The sequence below is a fragment of the Arachis ipaensis genome, chromosome B5 (assembly GCF_059453495.1).
Source record: "Arachis ipaensis isolate K30076 ecotype BB chromosome B5, ASM5945349v1, whole genome shotgun sequence".
Lineage (NCBI taxonomy): Eukaryota > Viridiplantae > Streptophyta > Magnoliopsida > Fabales > Fabaceae > Arachis > Arachis ipaensis.
The window spans coordinates 12,968,574-12,985,195 of record NC_142440.1 but is presented as its reverse complement, the minus strand read 5'-3'; the positions used below and the strand labels follow the sequence as shown (position 1 = coordinate 12,985,195).

The 16,622-nt window shown below is 33.5% G+C and overlaps 3 protein-coding genes across 4 annotated transcripts; 2 read left to right on the top strand and 1 right to left on the bottom strand.

The window, feature by feature from the left end:
* Positions 1-581: 581 nt before the first annotated feature.
* Positions 582-2,305, top strand: LOC107642943 (histone H3.3). Of its 2 annotated transcripts, none has more exons than XM_016346457.3 (5): positions 582-707; positions 841-914; positions 1,566-1,642; positions 1,752-1,842; positions 1,942-2,305. In XM_016346457.3, exons 2-5 carry the CDS (start codon positions 843-845, stop codon positions 2,110-2,112), a joined length of 411 nt encoding a protein of 136 aa, XP_016201943.1. In that variant the 5' UTR covers positions 582-707; positions 841-842; the 3' UTR covers positions 2,113-2,305. The 2 variants fall into 2 exon arrangements, with proteins under 2 accessions (XP_016201943.1, XP_016201942.1); XM_016346456.3 differs by having other exon boundaries at positions 588-707; positions 811-914.
* An 8,714-nt stretch (positions 2,306-11,019) lies between these two features.
* Positions 11,020-13,630, top strand: LOC107640166 (serine/threonine-protein phosphatase 7 long form homolog). The gene is made up of 5 exons (XM_021103462.2): positions 11,020-11,097; positions 12,098-12,109; positions 12,240-12,955; positions 13,027-13,117; positions 13,205-13,630. Exons 1-5 carry the CDS (start codon positions 11,020-11,022, stop codon positions 13,628-13,630), a joined length of 1,323 nt encoding a protein of 440 aa, XP_020959121.2.
* Positions 13,631-14,885: 1,255 nt separating this feature from the next.
* On the bottom strand, positions 14,886-15,569 carry LOC148563404 (uncharacterized). Its single transcript, XM_088486791.1, has 2 exons — positions 15,243-15,569; positions 14,886-15,194 (listed from the first exon to the last, which is right to left on the bottom strand). Exons 1-2 carry the CDS (start codon positions 15,567-15,569, stop codon positions 14,886-14,888), a joined length of 636 nt encoding a protein of 211 aa, XP_088342917.1.
* Between the last annotated feature and the right edge of the window lie 1,053 nt (positions 15,570-16,622).

The following is a 16,622-nucleotide window of genomic DNA, read 5'->3' as shown; positions in this document are numbered from 1 at the left end:
TTATCACTTATTAATAATAATAATAATAATAATAATAATAATAATAATAATAATATTCAATAAAATTTAAAACTATTTGATCTTTTGTATTTAATATAATTTAGTTTGGTATGATAGTTAAAAATAAAATATAATTAAAATTATTCTTTTATTTTCACTTGAATTTTAATTTAATTACTAAATTATCAATTAACTTAATATAATTAAACTAATTTAGCATACCCATCTATATGACACACACATATATATTATTTATAATATATACAAAAACTATGTTAACAAAAAAAAGTATGTCAGATTTATATTTTTTGTTGGTGAGTTACGTTAAAAAATAAATAAAAAATTATTATATTTGACAAAAAAATAAAAAATTAATTTATGTATTAATTTTTTTAATGATTAAAATATTTAACTTTTAAAATTTTAAAAATTAATTTAAATAATTATTTTACTAAAAAATAAATTAAAAATTAATTTATTTATCGAAATAAAATTTTAAAAATATTTTTGTGTATTAATTTTTTAAAAAAATTAAAATATCCTATTTTTAAAATTCTTGAGGAGGAATTAACACTTAGGCCGCGCTTTCAAAAGGGGGTAGCACGTGCGTTTTTATAACCTGCGAAGGCATTTATTAGTTTCATTGTCGGTGGAATATCGAATCCTCTTTCGTCTTGGCGATTGAAGAATTTGAAAACCCTAACCTGGTAATTCCCTTCTTCCCTCTCTTCCAATCTGTTATTCCCACCTAAATCTTCATACTTCGGTGATTCAATGTGTCTTCGGTCCCTTACGTGCTTCGATTTGTAGATAATCTCCTCTTTCGTCTTTCGTAAGCAGACATGGCACGTACGAAGCAAACCGCTCGCAAATCTACCGGTGGAAAGGCTCCAAGGAAGCAGCTCGCAACTAAGGTTTTCATTCTTTTCTAATTCTTTAGCTTTTATATGCTTTCGATTTTCACGTTTATTTTCAATTTAATTTGTTCTTTTTCTTTCTTGTTGCATGTGTTAGTGGCTTGTTAATTCTGGTTATGATTATTCGATCGTTATTTTGTTTGCTTAAGTTTCGTAGTTGGATTTTTCGACAATAGCAATTTGATCATTTGCTGCAGTATTAACATCTTTTATTTTATTTATTTTATCTGATTTGTTAATTGGGAACTATTCTATATTTTAGCAAGACTTATGAAAAACATGTCTTCCAACTTAGCATGTTTGGTCTTGCTCATTATTCATAATGAATTGAATAAATTCGATGTTTTGGGTCTTTGAATTTCACATTATTGTGGTAGATTTCTAAGTTTGATAAATTTTGTGCTGCATGTGTAAGATTATTGGGAAACAATGCGTGCCCAATTACCATTTTAGTTGAATTTCTTGAAGTAGAATGATCATTTTCATTATGGTTTCGATTAGCTTACTCCCCCCCCCCCCCTTTTTTCTCTTTTATTTCTTCCCATCTGCTTCTTTTTGTTACATGTGTTATGTGTAATGGGTATAAAGTGTCCATGAGGTTAATGTTACGCAAGGTATAATTGTTTGCATGTTTGTTTCATATAAAAGGCAGCAAGAAAGTCTGCCCCTACCACCGGTGGAGTGAAGAAGCCCCACAGATACCGCCCAGGAACCGTCGCTCTTCGGTATAGATATTTTGTTCATTAAATTTTTCTTTTCTTTTCCTTATATTTACTCTGTTCTGAATGGGGATCAAAATCAAAATAATTTTCTTATTTTCTAACATTTGAACAGTGAAATTCGCAAGTATCAGAAAAGTACTGAACTGTTGATCAGGAAACTGCCCTTCCAACGTCTTGTTCGTGAAATTGCCCAAGACTTCAAGGTGACAAATCCAGACTGCATGTGCTTTTTTTCTGTTTTTGTCGTTCGTATTATATGTTTGTAATAACCAAGTTATTTTTGTTTCTCTTTTTGTGTATAGACGGATTTGAGGTTCCAGAGCCATGCTGTTCTTGCTCTTCAGGAAGCTGCAGAAGCTTATCTTGTTGGATTGTTTGAGGATACTAATCTCTGCGCCATCCATGCTAAGCGGGTGACCATAATGCCCAAGGACATCCAGCTTGCTAGGCGGATTCGTGGTGAAAGGGCTTAATTGTAATAGGTGTCTGGTCTATTAGAAGAATGAATTGAAAAATTGGTCTTTGTCTGTTCATTTAGATTGTATGTTATGCACCTATAATCGGTTGTGGTTATCTGGAATATGAACCACTTTATACTATTTGTTGTCTTGACAATATGACAAAACCGTGAAGTTATATACTAAAGTCCTTGTTGCCTTTGCTTAATGTGTGCTAGTTATTTTTGCTGTATTATGATTTTGGTTAGCATATATCCTTGACCACCAGACCAGCAAGTTGGCGTGAGATGTGGAAGACTTATTGTGAGACGGTAGTTGTTGGCCACTTGGCTTGTTGCACAACAGAGTTATCTAGGACATTTTTTTTTTTGGGTTAGACCAAGAAATTACAATATGATCTGGGCTGACTTAGGCCTAAAGTCCCAAATCGGACATTTTTAATGGTAGGAACTTTTCACTGAGGATGGTACCATGGGCTGGAGATCTTTTTATTTGGGATCACGGTTTTTGGAGGAAGCACATTAGCAGGCCACATTTGGGGTTGAAAAAATGTGAGTGGAAAAGAAATCTAGAGGCTTATGTTTTCAGAAATATGATAAATGGGGGATACTATTACCCAAAAAAAAAAAGGGGATACCAAAAAAAACGATAAATGCTATGATGAATATTTTTATATTATGATAATAATGACAACATCATAAGATGCATAAGGTGAAAGTATCTTCGAGCCTGGTAGCCTATGGATGAATTTATCACAGATTTAAGTTCTATTTAAAAGTTTATCATTGATTTGCTGCATATCTCACATCTGGTTAAAAAATGAGTAGATTTGAAACCCAAATTGGTTTGTTTTTGGGTAATTGACGATGTTAATATTTTAATGTTTCTTCAGCTCGATGGTGTTAGCATACATGAATGCAGGTATTTAATTTGGTTTGGGACAACTCGGGTTTTTTTTTCTTTTGGTTACTTGCGGTATCTCCCAGCTTGACAGACCAAAGACCCAGTTTGATAGACCAAAGATTAATTTCCAGCTTGATAGACCAAAGATTAATTCCCTGCGAATTTGAGCTTTTTTTAAGGGTTTTCCGCTGTCCAATAACTTGCTGCATACATAAGGCAGGATATTTGATTAAATGAAGGAATGAGCTTATGACTCAACCAATCCAAGTTATTTTTTTTTAATTGATGTCTTTGACGTTATTAAAAATTCAAATGTACAAACCTTGGATATTCTGTTGATGGATGAACAAAATTCAGCCCATCATTTTAAATGGGTCCTTGAACTTGGTTCCATTCGAAGACCAAAAATACCGATGGTTTCATGCTGATAGAAAAAACAATAAACAAAAGGAATCCTCGGGTTTCATGGAAGGAAGGCAAAAAAACAGTAAAGGAAGCTACAATAAAAAATACATGCTATCGTAAACCAGTACTAGTATACTTATATTTTGTGATGAAATCATGAAATATGATCATAAACTAGTAAGAAATTGATAAGTAAAGTGTTTTTTTTTTTTTTTGGATTAGCCACTCTTATTCAAAGATAAATCAAAATATTATTTTCTTGTTGAACAAAAAACTAAGAAAAAGAATTAGCTAAAAATAATCAGAATTTATTTTATTTAATATTTATTAATTATTAAATAAGATAAATTTTGACTGTTTTTTTTTTTTAATATTATCGTTAATATAATATGGAATTAGAAAATAATAATAATAATAAATGAGAATTCAAAGATGAATGATAGGCAAAGTGTCGCAAAGAGACGCTAACTCATATGACTTTTGAATTGGTGTGGTGATAAATGAAATTAATGGAAATAGAGGCTTATCGCTTTTAAGATAATATGTTAGATGTATACCAAAAATGTTACTTTTACACACTAAAATTAATCATTATGTATTTATATATAAATAGATATAATTTAATTTATTTTTAATATATATTTTCTATTTAAATATGTATTCTATTTTAATAACTAATTTTAATAGCAAATTTTAGTATATGTCTAATATAAAGAGCTTGTTTGGGTGAGTTTTTAAGAAAAAAAATTTTTTGAGTTATTTTTTTTTAAAGATCTTATGGAAAAGTAAAAGTAATTTTATATTTGGGTATCTCATGCAAAAAGATCTTTTTATCTATCAATTATGTTTGAGTATAACGATATAAAAGTACTTTTTTGTTTATTTATTAGATGAAAAACATCTTTTTTTAAGAGAAAAAGATCTTTTAAAAAAAGATGTAAATTACAGCTTCTCAAAAAAAATTTTTTTTTATTTTTCTAATGCTTTTACTTTTACTACTAGAAATTTGCCAAACACACTAAAAAATAAAAAAAATCTTTTTTCATTAAAAAAATTTTTTTTTTATCAAAATAATAACGCCCAAACAAGCACAAAATATGATTGGTTAATACATATACACTCGGACAGGCAGACATGCATGATGCTAGCAAAGATTTTGTCATATATACTACATATACATATACATACATTCATACGCTACCCATTCAACCACTTCAAAAATTAATTTTTGGCATTCCTGCATCTTACACTATATAAATTTTGTATTTATTATAGATAAGATGGATCTTTTAAAAGATCTCAATGTTGGTTTACTTCCAACAATCTAAGCTAGTCTTAACAGAAAAATTCGATAACGTAATATCATCAGCTTCGGAAATATATAACTGAAAGTATCCAATGAGCAATGTTACTTTTTCAAGTGACTTAATAACAGAAAGAAGGAGAATCCTAGAATAGTGGCATTTAACTTTCACTACTGTTTAATTTAACGGTGGCTATAAGCTAGCACAACCTGAGTACACTTTAATCTTTCTTTTTTTTTCTTCTTCATTCCTTATCCTATCCTTAACTTATTAATTTTGTTGCATGAGATCGAAATTAGTGATGACAAAGATGCATAGTATGTAGTTGAATTCATAGTTGCGTGCGTGCCATGATTGGTATGATAAAAAGCTAAGGAGGGACCTTAACTTAACTTGTGTTTGGTCAACCATTTACACTAATTGCTTATCCTTTCTTTGCCCATTCTTGAAAAGCCATAACACGTGGATAGCCCTGATTGGCCCATTCATAAAGAAAGCACTTTCCGACCATAATAATAATAATATGGTTTTTGTCAACTTGGTTCGCAGGCAGCACAACTGATGAATTGAGTCTTGTATATTCCATGGAACGTGGTTGGTCGAGCCGCGACTGAAAGAGACTTATGGGTGTGGCTGATGTCACCTTAGCTTCATGGCCATGGCCCCTTCTTTTCCCTTTTCATTCTCATATGCCACGCTTCACCCTACTATATATCTCTTCTAACACTAATATGCTAGCTAGTAATATTACTCTCTCTTACAGATTGTGACCTAAACACTATAATCGATTTCATACATGTTAATGATGATGACAGGCTCTATAGACAGAGGTCACACTAACATTCGTCAAAAATCACTCTTGAAAATGAAAACACATGTTTAAATTATTCTCTGAATAAAGTAACAAATAAACGCTAAACAATTAGATTTCAGATAAATTAGTCTCTAAAAAAAATATCAATAAAATTTTTTATAGGATAATAAATATGGACAAATTAGTTCAAATTATTAAGACCTTTTATCTTAATTATAAGGATTAATTTAAAGTAGTGTGTCTGCATCTGCTATTTTAAAAAATTTTATTGATATTTTTTTTTAGAGACTAATCCATCTGAAATATAAATCTTTAAAAATTTATTTATCATTTTACTCTCTCATTATCAAATTTGACAAACTATTTTTGAGTATTTCTCTACAGAGGTTATTGATCACTTGTAATGAATTCAAGCAAATTTAAATTGCATACACAAAGTAATGGGGCATAATTTCTTTTCCAAAAATATTATTTATATATCAAAATCAGTTATTAAAATTATGTTTATATTTTGTATTAGTAGTTCATTTTAATATACACCTAATGGAATTATCTTTTTTTTTCCAAAATACCTTTCGTTAAAATCCCAAAAAGAATATTTATTTTTTGCAATTTCGAATATTTGAACCCAACCCAAAATCTATTATTAAGTTATAAATTATTTATCATCTCAGTAGCTATTGATACATACATTAGTATGTAAAGCAGTTTATATTTGTGAAGAAGATCGAGTTGCTAGTTGCTAGAAAGAAGTTGATGATTATTGATGCCTTTCTTTTACCAACGGCGAGACATGCAGATACAATTAAAGCAATTAATTAGCGCCCATTCTAAGTAACAAATTAAAGCTATGCTAAAGCTAGTAGGCAAAATTAACCACTATGATAATACTCCATTGAACCCCGACACGATGTGACTCACATCTTTTAATCATAATTAACTATCTAATCTAATTTAAGCTAATCTCTTGCCCATAATAACCGTTTATTTTATTTAGATTAAGCTTCATATGAAGTAGCAATAAAGTAGCAGCAAGTCATTCATCACTAGCTTGAATCAAAAAAGAAAAAGGGGTATCAGATATCACTAATAAATATAAATTGTTTATCGAACATTATGTCGAGCACATACAAAAATGTGAATCACTTTATAGAGTAATGAAAATCCAATTAATCGAATTGACACTAGGGAGAACATATGTGATCAAAGCCTAGCAATGATTGTCACGAAAAATGGTACAAAATTATTGGAGGTAGATGGTGCTGTCGTGGCTCAAAGTTATTGGAAAAACAAGATTACATTTTTGTGTATGTATAATTAGAGTTAGAGAAGGTGTACCAAAAACTCGGTAGCATGATGATAATGGTGAGAATTTCTGTAGGGATGGCTTTGTTTTAGCTTCAACACTATTGAGTCTCGACAGGAAGATGACACATTATCCTTTAGTGCTTAAAGTTGATAAGCACATACACACTCTTTCTGCCCTTTTCATGGGTCCTACTTGTTCACTACATATGTGGACCAATGCGGCTTTGAAATCTGTCTTTTTAACCATCACACCCCCACATTAATTATAACCAAATCCTAATTAAGGGATTGGAAATTATATATGGGCTTAAATAGTACATGATAATCAAACTAGAAAGTTCACATTTTTATAATGATTTAAAACATCTTGGTCATATATTAGCTAAGATGTAATTGTTATATATATGTAAGTAAACTGATACGTAACTAATTTGAATTGGTTTAGTAATTAAATTATTTATCTATTTAAATAAATTAATTAATAAATAATTTGATCCATATTTAAATATTTCGGAAACTACGTTATGCCTTAAAACTATAAAGTCAAACTCGGTGCAACTAATTTAAATTAAAAACTGTTATACACTTTTATAGTCGCTGATACAACCGTTATACGTCGGTTACGAATTATAGCTCGGCGAATCCCTTTTTAATCGGCACATTAACTTTGCCGACTTTATGGCATTAAACCACTATGATCGATTACACAGAAACGGTCAATAAACGGCCACCATCTCCGAGTTATAAAGGAAACAGCTGAAATTGAAAAGGTAGATCATCGTTCTAAGCTAAAATAACTCTTCAAATAATTCTCTTTAGCTGACTTGAGCGTCGGAGTGCTTTTTGCAGGTGCTCCCCCCCCTTGTTTCACTTGGTGGTCGAGGCATATTGAAGTTTTCCAATAAGGTCGGACGTTCAACCCTCCAAGGAGACATATAGCTCGGCCACAACCAGGCAGGAACATTTGGCGCCCACCGTGGGGCCGAGGTTATAGAAAAATTTTCTTTCTAGGCCCCAAAATACCCTAACATCCATTAATGGCTGATGTGCCTCCCCCTTCTACGTCCGAGCTCCTTCGGATGGTAACCGAGCTTCAGCAGGCAAATCAACGCATGGCTGAGGCAAATCAACGTATGGCGGGGGAAAATCAAAGAATGCAACAACAAATTCAGCAGATAGCCAACGCCCGCCTTGAGCACAACGACACCCATCACGGGCGAAACACCAATGATGAGCATCAATCCCACCCAACGCATGTTTCGGAAACCCCTCAAGATGATGATGGCGGAGATCCCCATAACAATGAAACCTCGCCCAACGACGAGGAGGATGAGCCTGACAACTCGGCAGGACCTTTCACGGCCGATATCATGAACTTTCAACTGCCTAGACAATTCACATTGCCAACGACTCTAACTCCATATGATGGTTTGGGAGATCCAAAGCAACATATCAAAAAATTCCGATCTATCATGATCGTTAACGGTGCATCTGACCCTATTTTATGTCGTTGTTTTCCATCCTTTTTAGATGGTCCTGCACTTGACTGGTTTTGCTCTTTGCCTGCAGATTCCATTTCACGTTTCCAGGAGTTAGCAAAACAGTTTGAAGATCATTTTGCGGCATCAGCAATATATTTACATGATTCCGATTACCTAACGGCACGTTCAAAAAAAGGACGGTTGACGCAAGTTCACAATAAATACTGATGCAGGCGACCTATGGAGAGCAGGAAAAAAAGAACAAGATATACAACAAATCAGAAAGCTTCTCGATTCTAAGTCTAATTTTTTTAGATTATATACTTACTTGAGCGTTGGAGCTTTTTTTTTTTTTTTTTTTTTGTGCAAGTTTTCTACATTACTCGAATGGAAGAGGAGCCAGTAGCATAATGCATAGGAAAAGGACATTTTCAGCACCCTTCCCACTGTGAACGAATTATACTTTGGAGTCCAATTCCAAACCAGAACACTAATCAATTATACTATGTGTATATTAAAATTAACTATTAAAATTAGTTATTGTATAAAATATATGTTGAAATATAAAATATATATTAAAAATAGGGTAAAGTATATTTTTTGTCTTTAAAGTTTGAAAAAAATTTCAAAAATATCCTTAAATTTTATTTTATTTCAATTTTGTCCCAAAAGTTTTTTATTTGCATTAAATATACCTTCGATAGCTAAATTTTCAAAAATTTAAGACCAATCTAACAATAATGCATAAAAATTATGCTTGATTTGCTTGTATTCAGGATTGTTCTTATGAAATTATTGTTGAATTGATTTTAATTTTTTAAAAAATTAGTCATTAAGAGTATATTTTATGCAAATAAAAAAATTTTGGGACAAAATTAAAACAAAATAAAACTTAGGGGTATTTAAACTTTTGTCAAACTTCATCAGAGACAAAAAGTATACTTTACCTTTAAAAATAAATTAAATAATATATGTATTTATACATAAATACATGATGGCAAATTTTGGTAACTGACTTTAGTGTACAAATAATATTTTTGATAATCAATTTAGATTTTTTTAGTAGTTAGATTATTTTTCTGTATAAGTGTTCGAAATTCGAATATCGTATTTGTATATACAGTAATTCTTTAGTCACTGACAAATTTTAAATGGAACTCCACTTCAGCAATCATTTGCCCTTATATTTATAAATATTTTGCACACAACAAACATATAATTTATACTTATATTTATCAGAATTTTGTACACATAAATTAATACAGTTTATACCCAAAATTTTCAGAATTTGCACACATAAATTATTAAAATTTATTTGTTAAAGATAATTTAATATTTATGCTGGTTAAATGATAGCAAAAAATATTAAAAATTAGTAGCCCCCAAGAATTTTTCATATAGATAAATTCTATCTGATCCTCTCTTAAATAAAGGGTTAGTTACTCTCTATGACATGTCTAATAACTATTGGATAAAATGAATTATACAAGTATCATCATAGTTAATATACATACTAATTCTTAATTTGACTTAAATTTTGATCATTTAATTAATTAACTATAATAATTTTTTTAAATTGCAAGAGTTTCTAAAAACATTCCTATTTTTTAATTTTTTAATTTTTTTTCAAACCATCTATTTATTAATCAATTCTAAATAAAACAAAAACAAAAAATCAAATGCTAAGAGGAATAAAAAAAATAAAAGACAACAGTGATTCTTCCATTGAAATTAAATTGATGCAAAAAAAATTTTCGAAAAAATTTTGTTTTTTCATCGAAGAAAAACCACAATGGTACATAATATTATGTATGTTATACCTTCGAATAGTATTTTAAGTAAGTTTACTATAGCCAAATTAAGTAACTCCCTTTCAGTTTTTAAATTTTTTATAAAGTTTTATAATTTGTATATGACACAAATATTTGATAAGCATGTAACTACTAAACATATATGTTCTTTCGTTTTGTTTTAGGTTAATCCAAAATATTTATTATTTAAAATTCTCTGATAAAAGTGGGTAGACTAGACTAGACGCACGATTATTACAGTTTTACTTCAATAAAAAAAAAAAACAAGATTTTTTTAAAAGTAAAATTTCTGCAGCATGAGTTTTTTTTTTTTTTTTTTTTTTTGTGTTGGAACTGATCATTAAATAGGTGATTTAAAAATAAATAAAAAATATAAAAGATGAGTTTTCTAATAATTCTATAATTTAAAAAAATTATTATTTAATTGGTTAAGTCATTAAAACTCAAGTTAAATAAAAAATTAATGTTAATATATCTACTTATGAGAATGAATGATATCTTCCGCTTTTTAATTTTGATATTGGAGAGCAGTTGGTGTTAGGCGTGGATATGGGGTGACTGGGTGCTTAACAAGGGTGTGGTGTCAGGAAGAATGCCATAACAGGAATCGGACCCAGCGATTCTCCCCCCACGAATCGGACCCAGCGATTCCCTCCCCCCCCACGAATCGGACCTAGCGATTCCCCCCACGAATCGGACCCAGCGATTGCGCCCCCTTCCACGTGTCGGACAGCAGCTTCTCCCCAGGACGGTGCCCCAGCAGCCAGCATACCCCCATTTCCCCACTCCCTCAGTCCGAAACATCATTTTCAAGTCTCAAACCCCATTTCTTTCTCTCTGTGTTCATCCTCTTCCTCTCTTCTTCAAAAAATTTGCATGCAATAAAATTTGTGGAAATGGCCAAAAAATACAAAGCTAGAGATGTTGATCGTCCTGAACTTCACATTGTAAATTATTTGTCTGATCCTGATTATGTAAGTTAAATTTTTTAATTTTTTGCAAATTTCTGTATTTTAATTAAATTTTGTATGAAATTTTTTTATATTTTATGGTTAAATGTTGCAGTTAGGTAGATAGATATGTAAATGTTGATTGTTACAGATTTTGTAAGAATTTTTTCGGGGTAGTATTAGAAATTTTAATTAATTAATAAAATCTGATGAATAATTTAAAAATTATAATATTAGCAATTATGATAATTTTTTGTTATTATGTTTAGATATTTTTAGTTAATTGGAGAATATGTTAAATAATATTTTTTAACACGGTTAGAAATTTTAATTAATGAATAAATTTTGATGATTAAACTTATAAATTATGATTGTAAATTGTTTGTTATTGTGTATGTATAGATGTTGTTAGTTAGTTAGAGGAAAGGTAAGATATTATTTTTCGAATAGATTTAGAAATTATAATTAGTAATTTAGCTTTTATGATTCATGTTATAAATTATAAGTTTAGGAATTATTATGACACATTTTTGTTGGAAATTATATATTTAGGATTTATTATAATTTTTTGTTGGAGAATATGTTAGAAATTTTTTTGTAATAGGATTAGATATTGTAGTTAACTAATTAACTTTTGTGATTAATGTTGGAAATTATAATTCTGATTTTGTAATAGATTTAGAAATTAGAATTACTTAATTTACTTTTGTTATTAATTTAAGAATTTATAATCTGGAACTGCATCATTAATAACGAAATTTTTTAATATTAATTGCAAGGCCAATTTACTTAATACATAGTTCATTTGGGAAGAAAGGTAAATCATAAGAATTTAATTGTAAATAAAATAAGAATACTAAAGTAACGTTAATTTTGTATGTTGTTAGTTAGACAATATTTTTCAAATGTTGTTTGTAAATAGCTGAGAAGTTATAATTAACTAATTAATTATTATGATTAATTTTTGGAAATTATAATTATAGGACTTATGATAATCTTTTGAAGTTATGTTTACATGCTGTAGTTTGATCATTTGGTAGTTTTTTTTTTTTTTTTTTTGTAATTGGGTTAGAAATTATGATTAATCGATTAAATAGTATGATTAATTTAAGTTGTAAATTAGTAATCATTCATGATTTGACTAGTAACGTGTTATGTTCTTGCAGAGTTTACGGATGATGACATGTGACCACCCACTGCCCCCTGATCGGTACCATCCGAGTGTAGAGGATCATTTACGGGTTATTGGGTTTTATCATGCCTCTCAGATTGGAGTAGTTCAATGCCAGAAAGCATTGATAAATGCTCTAGTGGAGAGGTGGCGGCCGGAAACACACACCTTCCACCTTCCGATTGGTGAGTGCACTGTGACGCTGGAGGATGTAGCCGTTATTTTGGGCCTCCCGACGAACGGCCTTCCGGTGACAGGGATGACCTTGAGCAGCTTCGAAGCATTGGAAAGTGAGTGTTTCCATCAGTTTGGGGTTGCACCGAGGAAGGCCGACTGCAGAGGGAGTGGCATAAAATTGACATGGCTTAGGAATCTGAAAGAACGTATACAACTGACTGACGAAATCAGTATGCAGAGGTACGTCAAGTGCCACATTATGTTGTTACTGGGTACTATCTTACTTGGAGACAAGTCAGGGGCATCTGTGCACTGGAAGTTTCTACCTTTGCTCCGGGATTTTCATAGTATCAGTCATTTTAGTTGGGGATCGGCATGTTTGGCGCACCTATACAGGTCCTTATGCCGGGCATCTCGTTTTGATTGTAAAGAAATCGATGGTCCGTTAACACTTCTGCTAGCTTGGTTTTGGATCCGCCTACCCTATCTTGCGCCCCCTACTAGGGAACCCCGCAGTTTTCCGCTTGCGAACAGGTAACATTGGCAACTTACTTGGTATGTTCATAATTCTATTTAAGATGTGCTACTGACATAAATAATTTCAGGTGGCGTAACTGGGAGCGTGGTGACAATCGGTATAGATATCTTAGCCTCGCCCACTTTAGAAAGGCATTAGATGAGGTTCAGGAAGGGCAGGTGTGTTTTTATTAGAAAAGTATTTGTCTCGAATTGAGGTTGACTGTTATTTGGCTTGTAATCATGTGTGCCTTGTGCTGTGTGCAGTTCGTGTGGGTTGCTTATGGTGTGGATCGCATTGATCCGGGCATAATCCCAGAAGACATCCTCATGCACGCAGTAGTGTGGAGTGCTACGGTTCCGTTGATTTCATTCGAATCTATTGAGTGGCATGCAACGGATAGAATTAGAAGACAGTTTGGTTTTGTTCAGGGAGTTCCACATCAAGAATGGAATCCGGGAAGGGCACACGGAGAAACACTGGCTGGTCCTAAGAATCTTGACTGGGCCACAGCCCCGTCCCATTCATGTTGGATTATGCACTGGACAAACAGGTATAATAACGTTCTGACTGAGTATCTGGAACCTTCACAACATCCGTTGGATGCTTACATGCACTGGTATCGTAGAGAATATGGCAACCATTTGAACTTGTCAAATGTTGTGGTTCAAGAGAACGATGTAGGTGAATAAGTTATGGATGATGAGGGTAACCCAGTTATGAATGATGAGGGTAGCCCAGTAATGGAGGATGAGGGTAGCCCAGTTATTGATGTAGCCAATGAAGAACCGGGGGCACAGTCACAGCCACATCCAACTACACCTCCAGCTCCTCAAGAACAACCGCAGGCCTCGGTACCATATGTTGTTCAGACACAATTTACTCCGTCATATCCAATACATCAACAATACTGGAGTACCCCACAGTGGGATGCAGGAGAGGGTGCTTCTTTTAGCCAGTTGCTTGGGTTCATAGCTGCGGATGCAGGCCAGTCACAATTTGGCCATCAACCTGAATTTATGCCCGGTAGGTATTCTTTGGACGCGAGGATTCCATGCCACACTGCCTCAGTTGCTTCTGGAGGTTTGGTTTCTGGAGATTCTAGTAGAAGTGATGGTGGTCGGGGGATACTTAATAGCCGGAACCTACGGCGTGTATCAATGGGTCAGATTGAAGAAAATGCCGGGGCAGGTGAGCATGAAACAGATGAGTATCTCATGGAAGAACCGGATGATGAGGATCAAGACGAGAGCGACGATGAGGAGATGGACGAGGATGAAGAATCCCGCAACAATGCCCTTGATGATGGGGATGATGCAGGTCCGACTTGATTTCACTGTCCATTGATTATATTGCATTAATTTCAGGACTTGTGTCTTTATGATTATGTTATGAAGTTGTTGGTGTATTTTTTTTTTCTTGTTTATCCCGTGTTTGCATCATTTTGGATAGTCTGTTTCATTAAATTATGTACAGGTGAAACAGGTAAACATTACAATCTCAGGGTGGACCCGCCACGTCGTAACGCTAACCGATACACCCCGTCCTTGTTCAAGAAGGCCAAGAAATGCAAGAACTTCGTCGAAGACATAAAATGGGCAATGAGAAAGTAGTTGTGTGGGTCACATAAGTATTTTGTGTATGTATGTTGGAAACTTGTAATTTGAACTTAATATTGTGTATGTATGTTGGAAAATTGTAATTTGAACTTAATATTGTGTTTGTATGTTGGAAACTTGTAATTTGAACTTAATATTGTGTTTGTATGTTGGAACCCTTTAAATGTGAATTTCCTATCGTCGATTATGCTACAAATTAAAGAAGTTTCAGGTGTCATAAAGAAGTTTCATGAAAGTACAATGTTCCGATAAGGTGGTTAGCACAAACGGATAAACATAAACAAGCAAATGCCATAAAGTACTATAATGAAACATGAAAGGCATAAATCTACTGTCCTGGGTTGCTGGGACCTACACCAGCTGACCGACGGCATCTACTTCGGCTGTGTCCCTCGGCTCCACATTGCCTACAACGCCTAGGAGCACGTAACATTCGTGTGTCCATTTCGTTCAAGAAACGTGTCATCCTCGGGCGACCTTTCGTCACCCGTCTCAGGTTCGGATTCGGGACAAATCGAGGGCCGCTGTACACAGGCCACGTTGTGGGATTCCCTAGTGGCCGAAACCTAGCTCGGTAAACCCTCCGAACTTGGTCCATCTTGTAAACTTCGTGTACATACACTCGCCAATCCAGTCGCTAATTTGCACAACATGCAAAAATATGTCGACAGGGAATCCGATCCACCTGGAACTCACCACAGTCACATCGTTGTCGACGGAGGTCGACGGCATACTCAGTTCCACCTGGCATCTCACGAACCTCGAAGACCTCATTCATCCTGTCGAAGCAATTAACCTGGATGTTTGATGATGCAAGTTGATTTGCATTCAATTTTGACGTGACAACCTCAGAAAAAACATGTCCAGCTGTTATCCGCGACTCCGCCTCGTGTCTTTTTCTAGTGAACAACTCGTTAAACCTGTAGAATGTGGCTTTGACAAGTGCCGTTATCGGAAGATTGCGTGCACCCTTCAACACTGAGTTGATGCATTCCACTAGGTTTGTCGTCATGTGACCCCAGCGGTAGCCACCGTCATACGCCAACGCGTACTGTTCGCGTGGGATTCGGTTAAGCCAGTTCGGATGGTATAATCTTTCACCGCCATCATAACAGCTTCCCTAGAACTGAATTCCATTCCGATTGCAAATTCACCATCTGCGACCATAGGAATTTCTACCACAACGACAGCCAAATCAAAATAATTTAACACAAATACATTTAATAACTGAAATTAAGACTACGTCAATGCTCCCTATATCCACATCAATATAAATATTATTCCTATCATGTTGTCATCCCACTTTTAACATCATACAAACATAAACACATAAAAAACTTTGGCCGAATGCACACAAACTAATATTCACGTGACTTATATTCTTATTTACATCACTCAACATAGATTATTTCCTAAAGTCTAATACTTTCTATATTTATATGTTAATACGTACCGGCACTCATATATTCCGGAAACTCCGGCGCATGCATGGCTTCCAAGTCCAGAACCCGCATGAAAGACGGCTCCTCAAAGGGATCTTCGTTTGCGAGTGCATTTGCAACGTCTCCCACGTTTGGAGCCACCACCCCGTCACCTTGATCTTCTTCTCCGTCTGGAGCAACGGCTTCGTAATTGCTTTCAAACTCTTCCTCACTGTCACTATCATATTCTTCCCCTTCAATATTTCGGTCCGCTTCAGATTGTTCGAATTCGACGTACAACTCTATCATCGATATCTGACCGCGAGTTTCAAAATACATTGAAAACATCTCCTGCATACTCGCTTCGTCGGTTACATACTTGGTTTGATACTGCACGAAACCACCAAATACCGGTATGGGATATCTGTATACCATACATGATATTTTTTTTTATATCTGAAAACCTATCTTCTCACAAATCACACCTTTTAGCTCCTCAAATGAGATTGTGAACGGAATAACAATATCTAACGGCTTTTCGCAACTAAATCTCACTCCTTCAGATGTTTGTAACAGAATCTGACCAAAATAATATACTCTAAGTGCAATTCTATCATCCATTTTTCATACTCTCATATATAAAT

Coding starts and splice junctions, on each gene's coding strand:
- LOC107642943 (XM_016346457.3), top strand. CDS start 843: ATGGCACGTACGAAGCAAACCGCTCGCAAATCTACCGGTGGAAAGGCT. Junction 915..1,565: donor GGAAGCAGCTCGCAACTAAG/GTTTTCATTCTT, acceptor TTCATATAAAAG/GCAGCAAGAAAGTCTGCCCC. Junction 1,643..1,751: donor CCAGGAACCGTCGCTCTTCG/GTATAGATATTT, acceptor ACATTTGAACAG/TGAAATTCGCAAGTATCAGA.
- LOC148563404 (XM_088486791.1), bottom strand. CDS start 15,569: ATGACGACAAACCTAGTGGAATGCATCAACTCAGTGTTGAAGGGTGCA. Junction 15,195..15,242: donor GTGACTGTGGTGAGTTCCAG/GTGGATCGGATT, acceptor TGTGCAAATTAG/CGACTGGATTGGCGAGTGTA.
- LOC107640166 (XM_021103462.2), top strand. CDS start 11,020: ATGGCCAAAAAATACAAAGCTAGAGATGTTGATCGTCCTGAACTTCAC. Junction 12,956..13,026: donor AGTTTTCCGCTTGCGAACAG/GTAACATTGGCA, acceptor AAATAATTTCAG/GTGGCGTAACTGGGAGCGTG. Junction 13,118..13,204: donor ATGAGGTTCAGGAAGGGCAG/GTGTGTTTTTAT, acceptor TGCTGTGTGCAG/TTCGTGTGGGTTGCTTATGG.